General features: G+C 46.3%; 11 protein-coding genes across 11 annotated transcripts; 4 read left to right on the top strand and 7 right to left on the bottom strand.

Annotated features, from left to right (window-relative positions):
• Positions 1-127: 127 nt before the first annotated feature.
• VTP01DRAFT_8865 (uncharacterized protein) lies at positions 128-1,113 on the bottom strand (the record flags this gene model as incomplete). Its single annotated transcript, XM_069388033.1, has 3 exons — positions 128-586; positions 638-792; positions 861-1,113. The coding sequence occupies 3 exons, from the start codon at positions 1,111-1,113 to the stop codon at positions 128-130; spliced, it is 867 nt and encodes a 288-aa protein (XP_069241743.1).
• Positions 1,114-3,770: 2,657 nt separating this feature from the next.
• VTP01DRAFT_8866 (uncharacterized protein) lies at positions 3,771-5,079 on the bottom strand (the record flags this gene model as incomplete). Its single annotated transcript, XM_069388034.1, has 3 exons — positions 3,771-4,575; positions 4,633-4,669; positions 4,731-5,079. The coding sequence occupies 3 exons, from the start codon at positions 5,077-5,079 to the stop codon at positions 3,771-3,773; spliced, it is 1,191 nt and encodes a 396-aa protein (XP_069241744.1).
• A 1,186-nt stretch (positions 5,080-6,265) lies between these two features.
• On the bottom strand, positions 6,266-6,661 carry VTP01DRAFT_8867 (uncharacterized protein; the record flags this gene model as incomplete). Its single annotated transcript, XM_069388035.1, has 2 exons — positions 6,266-6,429; positions 6,544-6,661. 2 exons carry the CDS (start codon positions 6,659-6,661, stop codon positions 6,266-6,268), a joined length of 282 nt encoding a protein of 93 aa, XP_069241745.1.
• A 219-nt stretch (positions 6,662-6,880) lies between these two features.
• Positions 6,881-7,839, bottom strand: VTP01DRAFT_8868 (uncharacterized protein; the record flags this gene model as incomplete). The annotated part of the gene is made up of 4 exons (XM_069388036.1): positions 6,881-7,067; positions 7,158-7,223; positions 7,334-7,401; positions 7,528-7,839. 4 exons carry the CDS (start codon positions 7,837-7,839, stop codon positions 6,881-6,883), a joined length of 633 nt encoding a protein of 210 aa, XP_069241746.1.
• Positions 7,840-7,975: 136 nt separating this feature from the next.
• VTP01DRAFT_8869 (uncharacterized protein) lies at positions 7,976-8,289 on the top strand (the record flags this gene model as incomplete). Its single annotated transcript, XM_069388037.1, has 2 exons — positions 7,976-8,172; positions 8,229-8,289. 2 exons carry the CDS (start codon positions 7,976-7,978, stop codon positions 8,287-8,289), a joined length of 258 nt encoding a protein of 85 aa, XP_069241747.1.
• An 80-nt stretch (positions 8,290-8,369) lies between these two features.
• VTP01DRAFT_8870 (uncharacterized protein) lies at positions 8,370-8,741 on the bottom strand (the record flags this gene model as incomplete). Its single annotated transcript, XM_069388039.1, has 2 exons — positions 8,370-8,426; positions 8,487-8,741. The coding sequence occupies 2 exons, from the start codon at positions 8,739-8,741 to the stop codon at positions 8,370-8,372; spliced, it is 312 nt and encodes a 103-aa protein (XP_069241748.1).
• Positions 8,742-9,114: 373 nt separating this feature from the next.
• On the top strand, positions 9,115-12,407 carry VTP01DRAFT_8871 (uncharacterized protein; the record flags this gene model as incomplete). Its single annotated transcript, XM_069388040.1, has 8 exons — positions 9,115-9,267; positions 9,317-9,407; positions 9,464-9,561; positions 9,631-9,826; positions 9,886-10,430; positions 10,489-10,894; positions 10,954-11,246; positions 11,310-12,407. 8 exons carry the CDS (start codon positions 9,115-9,117, stop codon positions 12,405-12,407), a joined length of 2,880 nt encoding a protein of 959 aa, XP_069241749.1.
• Positions 12,408-12,639: 232 nt separating this feature from the next.
• On the top strand, positions 12,640-13,095 carry VTP01DRAFT_8872 (uncharacterized protein; the record flags this gene model as incomplete). The annotated part of the gene is made up of 1 exon (XM_069388041.1): positions 12,640-13,095. The coding sequence occupies one exon, from the start codon at positions 12,640-12,642 to the stop codon at positions 13,093-13,095; it is 456 nt and encodes a 151-aa protein (XP_069241750.1).
• A 191-nt stretch (positions 13,096-13,286) lies between these two features.
• VTP01DRAFT_8873 (uncharacterized protein) lies at positions 13,287-14,218 on the top strand (the record flags this gene model as incomplete). Its single annotated transcript, XM_069388042.1, has 4 exons — positions 13,287-13,409; positions 13,469-13,588; positions 13,654-13,809; positions 13,868-14,218. The coding sequence occupies 4 exons, from the start codon at positions 13,287-13,289 to the stop codon at positions 14,216-14,218; spliced, it is 750 nt and encodes a 249-aa protein (XP_069241751.1).
• A 381-nt stretch (positions 14,219-14,599) lies between these two features.
• On the bottom strand, positions 14,600-18,078 carry VTP01DRAFT_8874 (uncharacterized protein; the record flags this gene model as incomplete). Its single annotated transcript, XM_069388043.1, has 8 exons — positions 14,600-15,079; positions 15,152-15,373; positions 15,438-15,604; positions 15,662-15,847; positions 15,910-16,284; positions 16,349-16,718; positions 16,792-17,959; positions 18,035-18,078. The coding sequence occupies 8 exons, from the start codon at positions 18,076-18,078 to the stop codon at positions 14,600-14,602; spliced, it is 3,012 nt and encodes a 1,003-aa protein (XP_069241752.1).
• Positions 18,079-18,544: 466 nt separating this feature from the next.
• Positions 18,545-19,833, bottom strand: VTP01DRAFT_8875 (uncharacterized protein; the record flags this gene model as incomplete). Its single annotated transcript, XM_069388044.1, has 6 exons — positions 18,545-18,778; positions 18,844-19,056; positions 19,128-19,393; positions 19,458-19,611; positions 19,670-19,726; positions 19,798-19,833. 6 exons carry the CDS (start codon positions 19,831-19,833, stop codon positions 18,545-18,547), a joined length of 960 nt encoding a protein of 319 aa, XP_069241753.1.
• Between the last annotated feature and the right edge of the window lie 863 nt (positions 19,834-20,696).

The following is a 20,696-nucleotide window of genomic DNA, read 5'->3' on the forward strand; positions in this document are numbered from 1 at the left end:
TGGTCCGGTAAATCTGCAGCCAGGGGAAGATATCGACAAACGGGAACATTGAGGCGTCAAACCTGTTTGCATCATAATTCTGTTCGCCACTGGCCCAGACTTGCTGGCGGCAAAGGATGGTCTTACGTTAGCTGGCCGGCTCTCGACTGTTCGAAAATTGACGGCCTTTCTTGTAATCGGAACATGCAATATCGTATCCGATGAGGACGAGGATGGCATAGTTATTGACAAGCTTGCATTGTGCTTGCTTACAAAGTGCCTTTAGGAGACTGGACTCCATTGGGCTTTCGATTCGGATCGCCTCGGAGGAAATTTGTTGTATGTACGAGCGCAGATCGTTGGGTGCCATCTTTTTGGTTGCATGCCTGCGGAACGTCTCAAAGAACTCGAGGTTCCACAGTTCGCGAAATTCTTTAAAGTAGCTAGACGGTGGCTCGTAGGATGCACAATAGCCTCCTGATTGCGTGTTGAGAAGATTATCAAGACCAAAGAACGCAGTAGCATTTTGCTCCAATGTCACTCGACGTGCCAGACGTGATTGCGCTTGTTGCACGATGGAAAGTGAAGATCCGTACGTTGACAAATGCTTCGCGTTCAACGTTGTACAATGTATTCAAGAATTTCCCCAAGAAACCACCGACCCGCGCCGCATCTTATCAATGTGCCTGAAGACTGCCGCTTTTCCTTTTGTCTGACCGATGTACCGCAAATGAAAAGGCCGATCAACGTACTTGTCAGCAAACTTTATCCACAGGTCCATCTCCGGGAACTCTGCCTGGTCTTCTGCCCAGTCTGCGAGGATTTTTTCAAGGTTTCTGGTTACAGCGTCCAGCTTCGCATATACAGGGTCACGGTATCACGGCTCACTCTTTGCTCCTCGCTGGCGTCCTCAAGAGCTAAGGTATCCACCAAAGTATCATCATCGATAATATGGCTTTCATACATTATTTGCTTTACGGTGTTGACGTAGTCTTCTTTAGTATGAGGATTTTCCGGCAGAAGGAACCGGATCGCTCGGATGTTCAATGATTTGGTGTCCATCTCCAAGTCTTTCATCCTTTCCTTGATAGTACCAAGGATCAGCTTGAATATCGAGTACGTTTTGGAAGACATCTACAGGCATGTTTACACTTTTAAGCAATGATTCACATATGCCTAGTTCACAAGGTACCTTTCTGGCTTAAGCAGACAAGATATACAAGTAGAGATAGATATTTCAAATCAACGTTCAACATGTAAAAAGATTGAAAAAATAAAAGTTTGAAGAAAGAGTTTCCTTTGATATCAATATTCTTGATATATTGCGAGGATGTTATCAAGATTACAGAATGGAAACAAAGAGCTCGCTTTATATCTTTAGAACTCTTACGGAAATGTCGTCATCTCCCATGACAAAGCTAGAACGCTCGTTTGCAGGTATTACACTTATATAAATATATGTCGCACCAGTCTCCATCAGGTAATAGTTGCTCACTTGCAACGAAGATGTTACATCGATTTTTCACGAGTCAAAAGCACGCCACTAGCTGTTGAATGAGGATAACAGCATATACATACAAATAGTTACTGAAACGCAAAACATTTATCAAGAATGTTAAGGACCAGCGTAGATACTGTCTGTCTCGTCATCAAGAGTCGTTGCTCTTCATACAGATGCAACGAAACACTCCTTTGTTGCTTAAGAGTTGATGCCACCATGCTGCATCGTGATCTTTTTCATCTTTGTGCATGCTCTAGAATAGCAAAACCATGTTTAATAACTAGCAGCAAAGTGGATGAGATTCCATCGAATAATTGTAGTGTTTATTAAAGAATCACCTAATGCCAGTTGTATACCATTTTCTTTTAGATGTATGCATCCTGTGTATTTAAGGACATCCGACGAATTCCTGAATCATTTTAATAATAATTTAGCATGCTTCGAGGTACTCATCATGCACTTGACTGGGTTCGCAAGTGGGAAGGGACCGACATGGACAGGAACAGCGAGGACGAAATCCAAGAGCGCATTTTTTGCCAGCTCCAATACCTACGTGTTGTAATACGTTTCTCCATCGAATTGCTGCTGCTTGCTTCTATTTGCACATGCATATCTGTGGCAAATGGGGTATTCATTTTGTGACAACATTGTCAGCAAAAAGAGACCTGCCTGCATGAATTTAAGCAGAGATTCCACAGCGTATAAAATGGCGTCTTTATCCCTACTTGCGAGTATGTGTGCGTACTTTCAATCCTTGAAAGATGTTTATGAAACAATCGTGATCACGTGCGTTGCAAGCGTTTGAACTCATTTACAGCGTTTTTGAAACCTGGAGTCCTTGATATGCTTATACCTGTGTGTACTATCATCCAAAACCACGTAGATTATGCTACAAAGCTTTGAGTTCACAGCTACGTTTACTTCAAATCTGTCTTTGTAAAGTCTGACATAGGAGCCTTGAGCTCGGGACTGAATACTTGGCGTCTGTATTCGCAATCGACCGATCAAGCACTTGTAGTTGATGCGTTAAAAAATTAATGCAGTTTCTGCTGCTGGATATAAAACTCTTCCTGTCCTTATCCTGATACAGCGGCTGTTTCCTACCCAAGCTTCAATGCAGCGTAATACCTCAAATTGATCGCGTCCAACTCACTCAATTTTTTCATCGCTACACACGGGTAGGTCACTGCATGCAGCGTCTTGTTCGAGATTCCAGCCGTTTACAAATCCAAAGATCCATACATGAAGTAATTATAATGTTCGACCTCACCTGCGGTCAGGATAGCATATGCATAACAGTCTGAGCGCCGCATCCCTGCGCACATCAGGCCATTTTTTTTTTTTCTCGATGCATATCATCTGCAAAGTCGATCCGAGGAAACGGCTGCAGGCCAAATTAGGATTACAATACGATATCACGCCATTATTTCCATTGTAGCCACTGTATCGTCAAATTTCATCAATTTAAATCAAATCACTGTGGTGCCATACAGGAAGAAAGGCGTCTATTACATCGCTATAAACCCAGATTTTACACGTTCATTACAGGAACAACAGAGTTGGGAACAACAGCTGGAATAATCGAGACATGGTGCAATGGTGATTCAAACACGAACAGTGGATCCATAGAGGTACATGTACGCTGCCTGATGCACTGCGTACAAGTCGCGCATGGCACGCAGAACGTAGAAAACAGTTTCGTGCTGAGCTGCAATGCATTAAAGAATCCTCTGGGCTGGGCTGGGCTGGGCTCGACTCGAATCTCCTGCCTCCCGGGCATGCATTATATTACATCTCATCTCTTTGCTGTAAAGGCGAGATGATGCTCTGTAAGAGGAGAATGTCTCAAGCGCAGGGCAGGGGTGCAGAAGACATTAATCAAATTGAAACCTTGTTTGTAGTCAACCAATTTATCATCCTTTGATGATCGCAACCCGCTACAACGAAGCCATGCAGTGATTTGGCAATCGCATCACTGCAAAACATTGGCGTAATTTGAGGGTGCATATTGAAAACAAAAATGGGCCCACATGTATTGATGTAAGAGCGCAGATCAATAACACGATCTTGAAGCGAATCATCAAATAAAATGATAGCAATGTACTATGTAAATGATGCGGTGTAAAAATAGGGATATATTCATAGCAAGGCAATGTTTGGTATGGACAGAAAGAATATGAAATATTATAATAATGATTAAGTTGCTCAACGAGCCGGGCTAACAAATGTACAAGGAGGCAAAGAGAACGTAAACTTAAAGAGAATTGACGCTAGATACGAGTTAATTCTTTTATCTGCTTCCACGGAACAAATCGTGCACCGATCTGCGCTTTGTCTTGAATGCATTGTTTGCAGTGTCTGCGGCATCTTTCTTGGTTTGGCCGTTGCGCGGCGATGGTGTGGGCGTATCAAGGGGTGATGCTTGCTGGTATCCAGATGACTGAATAGAGAATTGCTCTCCATTGTGTGCAAAGTCAATATTGTCTGCTGAGAAGAAACGAGGCTCCTCTTTGACTTGGAGAAGCTTCGGGATGGGTGTGCTCGCAGCTTCCTTGACGTTAAAGCTGCCGCCATTGCCAACATGGCTGCTGTTGCTGCTGCCAACTGGGTGGGCGTCATTGTCCATTGCGGCGGGAGTCACCGGCTCCTTTGCATCGGTCTCTGACGAGTTGGCCGAAGGTGCCTTGTTGTCTCCATTAGCACTGCTGTTATCTTTGTCCTTGCCCTCTTGCTGTTCATTCTGCTCCTGTTCTGCAACAGAAGCAGCAGCAGACTCCTCCTCCTTTTTGGCGGGCTTTTCCTTGTCACCGTTGTCCACGTTTTGGCCCTCGTCGTTCTTGTGACCATTTTGCACACTTTTAGCTCGAGCTACGTCGGCGGCGGGTGGGTGACCGTTGACTTCTTCTTGGGCGGGATAATAGTAAGGCTCTTGATTTTGCGCAGTGACCCAGTCGCGCTGCTTGCGACGAGCCTCTTCAAAGATAGAAAACCAGTTAATCGGCACATTGACACGGAGGTGACGAGTCCAGAGATGGACAGGAGGGTTCCCTGCATCGTCAAATGCATCGTACGCATCAAAGTCGCCAGGAATATATCTAAAATCAGTCATATTGTGAGCTCAATGCATTCATCCACCATAACATTTCACATGCCTGGCTTCAGACCATCGCATAGGTGTAGAATCCGATCCTACACATTAATTATATACGTTAAACAATGTCTATTAGCTGCGGACAACGGGATAACTTACGAAGAACAGCAAAGCAGCACATGTCATCGTCCCAGCCTAGAATAATGCCAGTATTGAGTCTATTGTTTGCATCAAACAGTCTGGGCAAAGATGTACCTTCAAAGAGCGCAACGGAAACATTTCTAATCTTGATAATGTACAAGGAGCCTTGCTTCAAGTCATCGTGCTCAATAGGCTCAAGTGCGCTTTCAACAATGACTGACTTGGAGGAACCGAAACCAAGCAGCTTTTTGCTTTCAACCGGGGGAGGCGACAAGGTAGAGAAATTGGCAGAAGAGTAGGCGGATGTGGATGAAAGTCGGGCAAGGCGGGCAGCCTTGTCATTCTTGCTCTTGCTTCGAGATACCATGTTGAAACGAGAAACGCTAGAGATAACTTTAGGTCAAAGAAATTTGAGAACAACAGAGTGTGCCGTTCGCTCGCGACGTGTTCTTCTTTTATAGAACGCTGAGCTTGGCAGGAAGGTGATAAACGCGATGCATGCAATCCATCAATGTGTAGGAAAAGATAAATCATCAAACAAACCCCGTATATTTGTTACTCTAGTTTTCGGACGTTCAGTTTTTGCATCTGCATATGGCTGGAAAAAAAAGAGCAACTTGGTTCTGCTATCAGAAAAAACTCACTAGGTACGAAAGCAATAGCAACCATTTATTCAACATGCTAACCTTTACAATAAAGGCAGGACAGTTGATTACTCGGATCTACGTATGGGCGATTAGCAAATGTGGGACTCTATGTTTCGAAAACGCCAACCACCGCCCCACATCCGTCAAGTAGAGATTTACCTCGTCTATGCAGTCGATTGTCTCCGTAACCTGTGAGCTGGTTATTTCCTGCCAAGCCGACACTGTACAGGTGCTCGTCGTTTGATGCGAATTTATGCAATGTCTAGCTCATGTCCTTCTATACTTTCTACCGGGCATTAGGCCCCCCTAGCTTTAGAGGAGGCTTTTTGCATACCTCCTTGCTCGCGCACTCGGAACGCAAAACTCACTCTGGTTGTTTGTTTCAACCATCAGGTTACACGTATTTGCTGTTTAACCAAAGAGTGCTGCTCTGTGCAAACCTAATCCGTACTAGTCGACGCACCCGGATTCTTTCTATAGCTGCAATGCATGCATTTTTAGCACGCTAGTGTGCAACAAAGAAAGATTTGAAGCATTCACTCGCTGTCGATCGCCCATTCCTCGCTCTCAGTGGGTGCCGAGCAAAACGACAGACCAAGACATCATCAACTGTCGCCGAAAAACGATTCAAGTTTGCTGCTCTTTCTTTTCGACTGCGTTCCTTTGCTGGCTTGGAACCCAATCCGCCGAGCAGAATAAATTATCTCGCGTACAATTTCATGCCGGATTTTTATGCTATGCTACAATTATCACGACATTGATACCACCGTGCTATCTGCATTATTTTATAAATCGAAATCTGATAAATAGAAAAAAATTGCTCCTTGTCGTTCCTACAGCTGCAGCAGCAGAGGGGAGTGATGCAAGGAAGGTTGTGACCTTGATTGAACTCCACAGTAGCGATATCTACAGCCACGACGATACGCCTAGCATCAACGAGGCTTCGGAACTGCATACTATAATGGTAAAGATCGGGGCGGGTGAATCGTTCTCCCTGACAGCGGGGTACCCGGTCACCGAGAACCGGAATTTTCCTGCAGTGACAGCAGTTGATACATTGACTGTTGTACCTAAGTCTTTTTCTTATGAAGAGTTTATTCATGGCAGAGCCATATGAAATTTAAATAGTTACAAGCCTTTCAAGACTAATTCTTTGTTCAAAGAAACCAAGGATAAACATCTACTTGTGATCTGTGGTGGAGAGTCAAAGATGAGACGCCAGTGGGTATCCCATATCACTTTCAGAGCGTAGACGACGACATGAGACCATTCAACATGCCAGCTTCCTTCAAATGGTAACATAGAATACAAACTGTTAAAACGTCCTTAGTCTGCAGGTTCCACCGACGCGTTGCTTTTCTGGGCGATAAAATAATAGATGATCTTTGGTCTCAGCTTGTCCGCAGATCTGACAAAGGTCAGAATCGAATATATGTGGTAGTAAACGGTGTAGAGTCACACGATCGAGGAGAGCATGGTGAATATAGCGGAATAAACTATCTCTGGCCTTATGTGGAATAATCATCTTCCAAAGTATCGCCAAGATCGGGCTGCCGCCCGCGGGTAAGCTTCCGGCAAATCATCCCAGCATGGTAGGAAACTACGCCGAAACTCTTTGCGGCTAAGAAATTCCACATCCATTCCACCACGGGTTATTGGTTTCACTATTAAATCGTATTGTGATGCGAAGAAGGCTGGCGTTGAGAGTCTATTAAACGTCGAAAAAACGGTTTCAGATGCCATGTTCCTTCAATGATAGCGATATTGAGAGCCTGAACTTGGGACCAGTGATGGATACCTTCTTGCCTTGGCTGTCGTACCTATGTCAATTCTGGTTGACTCCGTTTCGACTTCAGATATGGTACTAAGCTCTCCGAGCCGCGCATTCTCAGTTATATATAAGAGATTTTTCTTCTAATGATAATCTTTTTATCTTGACAAGACGTCAAGTGAGGCTAAAAGAAGCGGCGATACCAAGAGTGGGTGCGTACCATACCATCAGTCTGCACTACGTCAACTGACGCAGTGCTGGGGCCACTGGTCTGAATTTGAGCCACGACAAAATTGACTGAGCCATCTCCACAAAATGAGCCATCCCCACAAAAATTGGATCAGCTAAGCGAATCTGGACCACCTGTCCTAAAAATGCTTTGGCCACGAACTCAGACCAAGACAAAAAGCCTGAGAGCCAAGTCACCAAGAAGGTGCTGAAAGCTGTGTTTGCCTGCTGAATTCAAGACGTCTGTGAGGAGATCGACACCAGCGCCGACGAAGACTTTGAGCTTCGTGTCCAGCACCACAGAGCAAGTAACAAGGATGTTGATGGTGTTGGTTCCAATCACAAATTTGTTTTTGATGCCATAGCCGTCCGCGTCGGATATGATGCCGCAAAAAACGTCTACATCTGGTGAGGGAAGCGAGTTGCCTGATGACTCTGCGTGTCGATCGACTTGTATGCTCCGGCTGTAAATCTCGTTCATATTGTAAACAAGGTCTTGTCGCCATGGATAATGATCCGGCCAGCAGCGATGTGATGCGGGTAAAAAGCTCAGGTATAGACGAAAATCCATGTACAGATCCTACGCAATGTCATCTGGTAACTTGTCGTGTAGGGCAATGTTGGACTTTTCGCTTGTCGTGTTGTTACTCGGCTCGGCCAACTCAAACATGCACTCCAAGGATGATGACAGAGGCGGGTTGACAAATCAAACGACTTTGTCACCCTTGCAGCCGCATGCGCATCGCTTCATTGCTGTCGGCGTGGTTGAATCCCATGGCAGCGGCACAGCCAACGCCCATCGAAACCGGAGCCCGTCTAATTACCAAGCTTGCTGGCTTGTCGCTTTGCGGCAATCCTCGCTTTTTCCAGGCACTTTCTGCAGAGACCACTGGCAATGTTGGTTTTGATTGCCTTGTTGACGATGGTCTGACAATCAGAGCAAGTCAAGGAACGAGAGGAGGTGTCGGCAGGTTTTGGCAAGAGGTCGGCATCGTCAGAGGAGGAGGGGTGTTAGCGTTTGTTCGGTCGCTTTGCTGTCGACGACGGAGAATCTGGTGTAGTAGATCTCTGCTTAATTGGTGGTAAATAGATAAGAATGGCACATGAGCTTGAATGCTTTCGGCTTACCGTAATAACAACGCAGGCATCCCAAACAATACGCGTCGAGCTGATGCCCAGAATACAAAAGCGGTCACCCACTGAATTTGGGCATAGTTTAATTTCCACAGCCAGTAAAAACAAGCCAGAGACCTCAAGAGCGACATCTTTGGCCACAGAAAGGCACGGATGGCTGCCCTGAGCTCCTGTGTTGACTGCTCGTGTGCCTGAACTGGTATGGCGACAAAAGTGTTGCGACACTGTGCTTGGCCACCAGCGAGACATAGCAGATACCCGTAAAGCTTGCTCCACCCAGCTTGCTACAGTTCACGCCATCCAGCTTTACATTGAATATTCTCGATAGTTGCACTCCTTTCACAAAACATCCCGAATCTTTGGATAATAAAAATAATAATAATAGATCCACCATTGTCAATCAACGACGCCCGAGAGCCTTTTTCAATAAACAATAGATAGGGGAATGTGACCACGAATGAGTAATAACAACCCAAGCGCTTGCACGGATTTGGCAACTCGTCTCTGTTTGGTTGGTTCCTTTTCCGCGTGCGAGAAAGAAATTCTTTCAACGACTGCTGGCGGTGCCTTTTAGATCAGTCCCTTTCTCTCTCTCTTCTTTACGGCTCCTCCCTCCTCTGCAATGACACAGCAAGTAGACTGGCCTGTCAACAAGGTCCGATCGGCCTTTATCGATTTCTTTGTCAACAAGAATGGTCACACCTTTGTGCCTTCCTCGTCCACGATTCCCCACGACGATCCTACCCTCTTGTTTGCCAACGCCGGCATGAACCAGGTAATTGGCAATCATTGGTGTCCATACACCTAGGCTGACACCGCTGCAGTACAAGTCTGTCTTTTTGGGCACCGTCGATCCCAACTCGCCCTTGGCAAGCATCTCTAGAGCCGCCAACTCTCAAAAGTGCATTCGTGCCGGTACGTTCGCGTCTATCCGGGTATCTTTTGCTTTGCTCACAGATTCGATACTGTAGGTGGCAAGCACAATGATTTGGACGACGTTGGAAAGGATACATACCACCATACATTCTTTGAAATGTTGGGCAACTGGTCCTTTGGTGACTATTTCAAGGTATATTTCGGTAGCAGCAGCAGCAAATCTGTAAATCGAAACTGAACCATCAATTCTCTATTATTACAGGTCGAAGCAGCTGGATATGCCTGGCAGTTCTTGACCGAGGTACTCAAGCTGGAAAAGGATCGACTTTATGTCACATACTTTGGCGGTGACGAGGGCTTGGGTTTGCAACCCGATCTCGAAGCCAAACAGGTTTGGTTGGATCTCGGTGTCGCTGAAGACCATCTTTTGCCAGGCAATGTAAAGGACAACTTTTGGGGTACGATACATATAGACGTGCTTTAATATTATGGTCTGTGCTCACACAAGTTGTACTAGAAATGGGTGAGACCGGTCCGTGCGGTCCTTGCTCTGAAGTCCACTATGATCGCATTGGCGGCCGCAACGCTGCCAACTTGGTCAACATGGATGATCCCAATGTCTTGGAAATTTGGAACGTTGTGTTTATCCAATTCAACCGTGAGTCCGACGGCAAGTTGCGTCCTTTGCCCAACAAGCACATTGATACCGGTCTCGGCTTGGAGCGTCTTGTATCCATCTTGCAAAACAAATATTCCAACTATGACACTGACGTCTTCCGCCCCTTGTTCGATAAGATCCAAGAAATCACCGGCGTCCGTCCCTATGCTGGCAAACTCGGCGCCGAGGATACAGACGGTATCGATACCACTTACCGCGTTGTTGCCGACCACATTCGTACTCTTACCTTTGCAATTTCTGACGGCGGTGTCCCAAGCAACGAAGGTCGCGGCTACGTTCTTCGACGTATTTTGCGACGTGGTGCCCGCTATGTACGCAAATACCTCAACTATCCTATCGGCAACTTTTTCTCTGGACTCGTCGACACACTCGTTACCCAAATGGTAAAAAACTATAAACTCCTTCTGAAAAAGATAGCAACCTAACAATGTATTCATGCAGGGCGAAGCATTCCCAGAGTTGGTGAAAAAGGCCGATGAAGTCAAGGCCATCTTGGATGAAGAAGAGGCTGCGTTTGCAAAGACCTTGGACCGTGGTGAAAAGTTGTTTGGTACATACTTGACCAAGGCCAAAGAGGCCGGAGTCAAGCAAATGTCTGGCGCTGATGTCTGGCGCTTGTACGATACATACGGTTTCCCTGTCGACTTGACCCGTATCATGGCAGAAGAAAATGGCTTGACTGTGGATGAAAAGGAGTTCGAGGCCGCTCAGGAAGCTGCCAAGGAAATGTCGCGAAAGGCTCGCAGCGGCAACGCCGATCAAGACGTTGTTGCCTTGGATGTTCACGATTTGGCTGCCCTGGACAAGAACCCTGACGTCCCCAACACGGATGATTCTTTCAAATACTGTGAGTATCAATCAACCGCGTGCTCTAGGCTTTTGCGCTAACCATGCATTGTTGTATAGTGAGCGGCAACGTGGTCGCCAAAGTCAAATCCATTGTCTTCCAACACAAGTTTTTGGCCGACACTACTGAGATCCCCGAGGGTCGTAAGTTTGGTATCTTGACGGACAAGACCAACTTTTATGCCGAGGCTGGTGGTCAAGAATACGATACTGGCAGCATCATCACCACCGACGGTGAGACCGAATTTGTTGTAGAAGATTGCCAGTCGTTTGGTGGCTATGTCCTCCACATCGGCCACTTGAAATATGGCCAGCTCAAGCTTGACAGCGAGGTCGAACTGACCTTTGATGATGTAGGTTTCAAAACGGAAAGTATGTGGATGGATAGGATTCAAACAAGTTGATCTTTTACATAGCTTCGTCGTTTGCCATTGAAAAATAACCACACTGCTACCCACATTCTCAACTTTGCCCTGCGCAAGGTTCTCGGTGAAACTGTTGATCAAAAGGGTTCCCTCGTCGCCCCCGAAAAGCTTCGATTCGACTTTTCTTACAAGTCGCCTGTAAACCCTGCTCAGCTTGCCGAGGTGGAATCCATTTGCAACGATTTTATCAATGCCAACCACAAGGTCTATTCCAAGGAAGTGCCCTTGCCTGTTGCCAAGGCTATCCACGGTCTGCGCGCCGTCTTTGGTGAAACATACCCTGATCCTGTGCGTGTCGTCTCTATCGGATTCGATGTGGATGAAATTACAAAGGATGTAGCCAAACCAGAGTGGGCTACCAGCAGCGTCGAATTCTGCGGTGGTACTCACGTTGCCAAGACTGGAGATATCAAGCATTTTGCCATCCTCGAAGAATCTGGTATCGCCAAGGGTATCCGCCGCATCGTCGCTGTCACTGGCGAGGAAGCCATCAAGGCTGACAAGACCGCCAAGAAGTTTGAGCAAAAGCTGGATCAACTCGAAAAACTCCAAGACGCTGCTCTCGAGGCCGGTATAAAGACTGTTTCCAAGGAACTCGATGCGCTTGTCATTTCGACTGTCACCAAGGCCGCTTACCGCGAACGCTTCAACAAGATCCGCAAGGCCTTCAACGACGCCGACAAGGCCATGAAGGCCGAGCAGGCTAAGCAGGCTACCGAGACTGTCAAGAAATACTTTGAGGAACATCCTGATGCGCAATACTTGGTCGCTGTTCTCAACGTTGGAAGCAACTCCAAGGCACTTTCTGGTGCTATCCAGCATGCCAAGGGCAACTTGAAGGACAAGGCTGTCTATGTCTTGAGCGCCGATGAAGCTTCTGGTCGTGTATTACACAACTGCGTCGTTGGCAAAAACTTGGTTGAAAAGGGTCTCAAGGCTTCCGAGTGGGCTGGCGTCGTATCTGAAAAGGTTGGCGGCAAGAAAGGTGGTAAAGATGATACTGCCCAGGGCTCCGGCGACAAGATTGCTGGATTGGACGAGGCTGTAAAGGCTGCAGAAGAGTTTGCCAAACTCAAGATTGGTGCCTAATTGTAGATAACCTGTTGTTTTCCCTTCTATTTTTTTTTTATCTCTCTTTTTTCTTTTCCCTTTGATTCTTATATGCCATGCTCTTTTCAATACGATTTTTGCATTTTGATCGTCAACCCCCACTCTCTCTCGCAGAATTAGATATAAAGGGGTCGAAAAATCATCTTGTAAAATTTGAGTTTCTTGCAACAGAATTCCGTTGCTTTACATTCTACAATTGTACACTACAGTCATGGCAGCAAAAGATAAACAACACCGAGAGGATGTAGAAGATCGCGCCAGGGAAAACAAGTATCATCATCAAGCATGGCTGCTGGAACGGCTCTTGTTCTTTCTAGGTTTCTTGTTCCCTCTCCTGTGGTTTGTCGGAAGCAGCGATTGTTGCGGTTGCAGGGAAGCACCTCCAGGTTCATATGCACTTGTCTGGAAAAAACGCTGCCGCATTGCAGCAACCTTGTTTTTGACCGTGGCCATTGTCACTGCCGCAACCATAATGATTGTTCATCCATCCACGTTCGGTCTGCGTACAGGCAACTCGTCTGGTACACAAACAACATCAGCGTCAGATAGCGCTATACGACCGGGTGTGCCGCAAAATGGCACGGGCACCTGGGGAGACACTGCGGCCGGGATCAGCGTTCAAGGTGAACCGGATCCAATTCCTTTTATACCAATTCATCCAGAATAGCCGTCACTTTATACAAATTCTTTACAACATTAAAACCATTGAGTCAGAAATAATTAAAATCGAGTCGCCCAATACGATGATGGTGAAAAATCGATCAGCTTCCAGACTCCGCATTCGGGAATTGCTCACACGGCCCTTCTTTCCAGCAGAAGCGTCTTTAGGTTTCTACATTTTTCAACATAATATATACAATGGTCAAATCAAGCATTGTAGTACCGACACCGGCCAGCACGAGCTCCTCTCGAAAGAGATCAATAGATCAAGATGGAAATGAAAGAAAAAGTGTTAACGATTCGCAACCAGAACCCACAGAAGTATGTCAGACAGACACATAGATACACGGTATGACGTTAACACATATGTATTCCTGTAGGTCAAAAAACCACGGCTCGATATGAATCCAGACAGTCGAAAACGAGGACAGCGCCTTTTCGGTGTTTTGCTTGGGACGCTAAACAAGTTCAAGGACGATAGCGAGCAAAAAAGCGAGGCTGTAACGTGTCATTACATTTCTTTTTTACGCATACCTCTGGTAATATTGATACGATACTCGTTTAGGAACGGAAACGACAAGAGATCGACTTGAAATTGCACGAAAAGCTTGCGAACGAAAAGAAAGAGCTGGAACAAGAGATCCAGCAAGAAGAAGAACAGCGTCAGCAGGAAAAGGCATTGCTTAAAAGGATGGAATCAAGGACGCTCGAGGCAAAACGGGTAAGAATGGAAGATTGGACATGTATGCGTATTAAATCTCATCATATTTGTTGTTTAGGACTTGACGAGTACTCGGACAAAGGAACACCTTGCAAATTTCTTGAAAACGAATACAGAACCGCGGCTTTTATACAGACCGGCGCAGCTAAGCGATGAGCAAAGCAAAATCATCCAGGAACAAAAGGATAACGCACAGAAAGAGAGGCAAGCATACGAAAAACGCCAGGAGGAACGGGAGCAGCAACAAAAGCTAGATGAACAAGAGGCAGCAAAATATGAAAAGAATGATAAAACTCCTGAGCAAGAGAACCCACAGTCCCATCACCAGCAGCAGCAGCAGCCAGACGACGAAGCCAGAGTACCGACTTTGGAAGCTACAGGTCAAGATGAACCTGCAGTTGCGGACTAGAATTTTTGAATCAAGGACATGTTTTACTTTGTGAAATAACAAGGCAAAAGAATAGTAATCAAAAGAAAAAAGAAAAGAGAGAGAGAGAGAGAGAGAGAGACAGAGTTGTGAAATGTGACACCAGATTTACAGAGAAGAAAATAAAGAAAGACCACGTTGAGGGAGATTGAGACAGATTGAGTGGGCGGCGGCGAAAGGCTTTGCTTGCTATGCTTTAAATAAAGACAAGGGAAGAAGGAAAAGGTCAGCAAAAAAGATTACTTTTGGTACTTGTACAGGCCGTCCTCGAGAGCTTCACGACATGCAAACGGAAAGAGAGAGAAGAAATAAGAGAGAAATATATATAATGGGATTGGACGCGTAAAAGGGTATCCTCCGTTGTTATTGCTCGTCCCTATCGTTATTATTGCTGCTGTTGCCGCCGTTGCAGATATTTGAGAGCTCATCCAGCAGTTTCTTGTGTCCCGCACTGTCTGATTGTGTGACAAGCGGCTGGATCGTAGCAGCCATTGCTTGTCGCTGAGAAATAGGGATCGATGAACATGAAATCACTTTATGAATTAGGGAGAGCCCGCGGACCTGGTCTCCGAGGATATCAGAGAGCGTGGATTCCTCCATGAGGCCGTCTAGCATGGTACTTTGGGCTTGATTATCGTGCGTTTGGTTAATTATTTTAAGCACCATTTGCGAACCGAGTTTGTGAGTGGCTACTTGTGACAGGTGTGGTGCGAGTCTGGATGCAACAATGCTGAATCTGTCTTCAAAGTTGGATGAATCTAGTAGCCATGACAGTAAAAGGGAGCCGTTAGCGTTCACGGACAAGGATACCACGTTCTGCGCCAATGCAGCTGCCACGAATATCTAGAGCATTGAAAAGTTATATTAGTATACCTTGTTGTTGAACGACGCCTGTTTCGATTGATCATTCATTACCTGCTGGTTCGCTGTAACATGCTGGTTTTCGAGAATGCCTCGCATTGCACGCGCACCGAACCGTCCCTGAGCAATGTTGAGCAGTTTCTCCACCATGGCATCGAAAATGAACTGATTATTGCCGTCTCCGAGGCGCAGGCAGCATTGCACTGCATAGTTTCCAAATTGGTCAAGGAGCAGCGGAGGAACATAGGGTTTTAGGTGTGTGCACACGAGATTAACCTGCATGAAAAATTTAGTAAATTCATATAGGAAATTGGTTGAAGCCCAATTTTGAGAGACTTGCCTGCGCTGGTGTCTTTATCGTATCAATAATCTTTTGCGCTGCCCAAGTTCCATTTTTGTGCACGCCAATCGCAGCCAAGTGCGGCGCAATGCGTTCAAGCATTGCAGTCTTTGTATCCTCGGTACACTTTTCAAAAAGCCGTTGGACAACAGTGTTGCCAATGTAGTCTGTAGCAATAAATTAACAAAACTACGAACCTTGCGAGATATCTTCACCGTTCTTACCGCTGCTCAGGCCTGCAATTTCATCCATACAGTCAAAGGCAATCATTTCTACTTCTCTTGTACCGCGCGTTGCTCCATCGAGCTTTTTGCGCAGTTCACGAAGCTTGGCTGCATCGAACTTTCGATTAGCTCCTAGCTCTGGCACCGGCGGAATAGATTCAAAGTAGCTCGATGGCGTTTCAAGTGCTAGATTAAATTGAAATTTTAGCAACGCATACTTCTGCAAAATAAAAACAACAACAACATACTTTTAACTTGGGACATGGCCTCATCCTGCGCGCCAAATGCTTGCATGCATTTCCATAGGTCCACCAACCAAGACTCGGTATCCATGAACGAAGCGCGATCATTATTATTGGTGTTGTGTACCTTGCTGTTTCCATCCGCGGCAACCTTGGCCGGAGGAACCTTGGCAAATCCTACTCGAACACCGCCAAACCCGGGCACTCCAATTTCGTTCTGCAGCAGCGCATCCCTAGCTCTCGAAGCGCTCTCGACCGAATCAAAGTTGACAAAACCGCAGTTCTTGTGAGATAGGACACGTACAGACTCGATTGTACCAAAAGGTGTAAACAGGTGCTGCAACGTCGAGGGTGCTGTGCCAGGTGGAATGTTACCAAGCCCTAATAAATGGAACGTTGTTGTTAATTTGCTATAAATATTAGGTTGCTCACATCAATGTCTTACAAAGAGCACGTGTTGGTTGCAACGCTGTGGTGTCAGGCATAGCAGCATCGGCTCGGCCAAATCCAATGCGTACAATGCAGTTGCCGACACGACCACCTAAACGGCCCAAGACTTCCTCCTTGGCGCGCACGGCATCTTCTGTTTGGAAAAAGTTTACAAAGGCGCATTCTTTCTCCAAAAGCAGTCGCACGCTTTCAATAGCACCAAAGGCTGAAAACATTTGCGTCAAGTTTTCCACAGTGACCGTCGCATCAATGTTACCAATCCAAAGCGATCGCGTGGCTGCTTGTGTAGGCGAACTCGTCGAAGGCGTCATTTGCGCCTGATGGCTACGGAACGTGGGAGTCGATTGGCTGTAATGCATGTAAGGCTGTAACATTGATAAGACAATTATAGCTTTGTCAATTATACATTCTTGTATAAATATTTCTAGTCAATGTTACCTCTGGGAGCGTTCCATTTTTCACATAGCGCATAGGATGATGGTTCTGAGCTTCCGCCGTGACCTTGAGCCCATCTGCTGCTGCATATGTTTGTTGTTTTTGGAGCATGTTTGCCAACAACTCCGAGTCACCAAGGGACAGAGATGGTTGCTCGTTTTGCAACGATGCAGCGGTGCTTTCCGCGTATGTTTGCGACTGATACTCGCTGTCTTCGTCGGATAGCGTCTCCAACGGCACTCTTTGCATTTGCCACAGCGATGACGGGATGGGTGGGTTTGCTGATCGCGCATAGTCCATGCGTCCCATGCTCGCAGCTCTGGGTCTGTTTTGGTGAACAGTCAAGTTGTCGAGAGGATTGGCAAAGGTTCGTGACACTGAGCTTGCTCGCGACCGGCTCGAGTGGAGCGCTGCCGCCGCAGTGGAAATAGGCGGTTCCTGATACCTTGCAGCTGCGTTAACCGAGTATGACCGACTTCGGTTGCTAGACAGCAACGACCTTGTTGTTGGGAGGTGCATGTCGGGTGTAGGATGTTCGTGTTGATGGTGGTAGACGGCAGCGGCGGTGCTGGCAGTGTCAGCAGCCATCGATGTCGCTCGCTCGTCTTCTAGTCCAAGGGAGCGCAAAGTTCGTGCAATGCTAAAGTCGCTGTCTCCACGCAGTAGCTGTTCAGTCGAAGGCGAAGGCAAAGAGGAGCGCACCTGAGACTGGCTATTATCTCTTTCCATGTTTGCCCACGAGGTACCGAAAATAGAACTATCAAAGGAGAGTTGCATAGGAGGGGGTGCTGGAAGATTCAATGAACCTGACCGGTGTCGAGTATCTGAAGCTGTACTGGTAGTGGCAGCAGCCACGGCAGCAGCCGCTGAAGGACGCATGATGGGCGACCTGTGCGCTCGGTCGTCAGGGATATGGATCATGGAAGGCATCGTGCCAGCACGTGCTCGTCTCATCGGCAGGCCAGCTCTGCCGTTTTCTAGGGCATGGTTGCTATTAAGTTCAGAGTGATGATATGGACTTGTTGATGTGCTGTGGTTCTTGGTGTGGACGCTTCTCAGGAAACTCAGTGAACTCGGTAAGGACGGGTCTAGAACTTGGTTGATATAGTTCATGTTGGATTGTGACATGGCAACGTTTCCTTCAGACTCCTCCATCACTACGCCAAGGTCCCTGAATAACGACAGAGTGGTGTCAGTTCTCGCCAGATTGTGGGGCCTGTGCCTGGAGAAACCTGATGTTACTCACCGTGATGTGGCATAAGGTTGACGCAGAGAACTAGCCTCCTTCATCAGTGCTGTCAAACGGTTGGCAAAAAGAGGCTTGGTGTGTTACTGCCGTCTACAAGGACTGTAAGTTATTGAAGAATATAAAAAAAGACAGAGGTTCGTAATATAGGGGTCGTGGTAAACGGGAGTGGAAAATAGGGGCCGGCAACGAGTGGATTTGCGAAAGGTTGCCCCTGTCGCGGACGATCAATACCCCATTATGTGTGACACATACAAATTAGCAGCAGGCAAAAGCTGGATACCCGTCAATGCATTGTTGGTCGTCGTTCTCTTGCTTCTTTTCCACAATGTATGCTTATTAAGACACACACACACACACTCTCTCTCTGTCTCTCTCTCGCGCATGCGCACACACTGGACCCAATTCAATGCTCTAGAATTGAAGCCAATTATAGCACACTGTGTCCTTGGCAACAAGGGGAACACGGACCACGCATGGTGCATAGCAATATAATCTCTACATTACAATCTATTTGTACACATAAAATCCACGTCCACTCTTCTTTCCAAGCCAGCCCGCATCGACGTATTTCTGCAAGAGGACGCTAGGTCGGTACTTGGAATCGCCAGTATTCTCATGCAGCACTTTCTGAATTGCCAGACACGTATCAAGACCGATAAAGTCAGCCAAAGTCAGCGGGCCCATGGGTGTATTCGTGCCCAACTTCATTGTTGTGTCGATGTCTTCGGCACTGGCAACCCCCTAGATACGATACAATTATCAGATCACATGCCATTTCACACATTGCTGAGATGAATAACACTTGCACTTTCAAGGAGCATGATAGCCTCGTTAATGTACGGCATCAAGAGACGGTTCGCAACAAAGCCGGGAATATCCTGAACAACAGTCGTGGTCTTGGCCATATTCTTTGCCAATTGAACAGTGGTCTTCAAGACATCGTCGCCAGTTGCAAGGCCAGGGATGATTTCCACCAACTTCATTACTGGCACAGGGTTCATGAAATGCATGCCAATAACCTGGTTTTTTTAATTCTCTTAGCTCTCCCCCCAAACTATGCCCAAATATTTCCTTTTTCTTTCCCTCTTACCTTGTCTGCCTTTTTAGTTGCGCCGGCAATCTTGGTAATGCTGATACTGCTGGTGTTGGTAGCCAAGATAGCTTCCGGTTTGCAAATCGCGTCGAGATCCTTGAAAATGGCAGTCTTGATGTTTACATTTTCAGATGCGGCCTCGATAACAAAGTCCACATCGTTCAAAGACGACAGGGTGTTGGTAGTCGAGACAAGTTCACGTGTGATCTGAGCATGCTCGGCAGTAATCTTTTGCTTTGCGACATCCTTCTCCAGCAATTTGTCTATCCATCCAATTAGCGAACAAATGAAAATGGCTATGCATTGTTGGATATCCAGTCTTCTTACTCATGAACTTGATGCCGTTGTCCGTCTGTTCCTTGTTAATGTCCATCAAGACAACCGGGAGTCGGGATACATTGGCAGCAACGTATGCAATGCCGAGACCCATTTGGCCTGAACCAACAACACCGATGCGCTTGATATTTTCAATGCTTGCTGCCTATAAAAAAATTCGTTTGCAAGAATGTTCAACAATGTCATGGCAACTGTAAACTTACGTTAGCAATGCGGGCTGTCGAGCTGAAGGAACGGAAAGCGGCAGCACCAGTCTTCAACTGGAATATTGTTCAGTGAGGCAGGGCTCAAGTATACGAGCTACACGCGCCTAAGTGCAATTCTGGCGTACCTGGAAGGAACCTCGGAATGCAGCCAGTGACAACATGTTTCGCAACAGAGAGATTGCGGGGACAACAAGGAACTTCACTTTTTGACGTGGTCGTGAGAAAGTTGGTAAGCGGAGCGCACTCTATCTTCATGACTCAGCAATAAACGGTACTTCGGTCGCTTTACGTTCTAACGCTGCCTCCATGTATTAAACTGCCTTTAGATTATATGACATCTTGTACGTTCAAGACCATCCTGGCTGTTGATTGATCTTATGGTAACTACTGCTTAAAGTAAAATTCTAACGTAATATTATGCAATGCATATTCTTTGTAATGCACAATCTGTATTTGGAAAAGGTGGCAGTAATGTTGAATGAATTCATTGGAATCGTTGCTAGCAGCCGGATACAAGACTTTATGATATCTTTCCCCCAATGAATTTTAACAAACAAGGAAAGACATGATGCTTGATTTGATGTAAAATAGCCAGGAGAGCATGCGGGCACGCACAATGACCTAGAGAATCAAATTCTGCCACTATAAAAAATGCGAGCTCTTATTTTAAAACTGCTTTCATTGCTTATTTATCTGAATGAAGTGCTTCATCATATTTGCCATCCTTTTCTACATCTGCTCCTCTACTACAGTATCGGCCGCATTCCTCGATGACCTTGGCCAAAGCCTCAACGGACTCATGAGTGACTTGCAAGACATGGAAAAAGGGATTGTAGACGATGTTCGACAGGGCAACTGCACTTGCGGTCCTACTACTTCCGTCACGGTGGATTGCTGCAACCTCAGCAACGGACAGCTAGACACTACAGCAGCCCAGTGCAGTTTTCGAAATCAATCGACTATTATGACCAGTTTCATTCAATGCTGTAACGCAAGAACCAACAATATCATCTGTCGCTAACGT

Source organism: Rhizomucor pusillus, assembly GCF_041956525.1.
Source record: "Rhizomucor pusillus strain CBS 183.67 unplaced genomic scaffold VTP01scaffold_5, whole genome shotgun sequence".
NCBI lineage: Eukaryota > Fungi > Mucoromycota > Mucoromycetes > Mucorales > Lichtheimiaceae > Rhizomucor > Rhizomucor pusillus.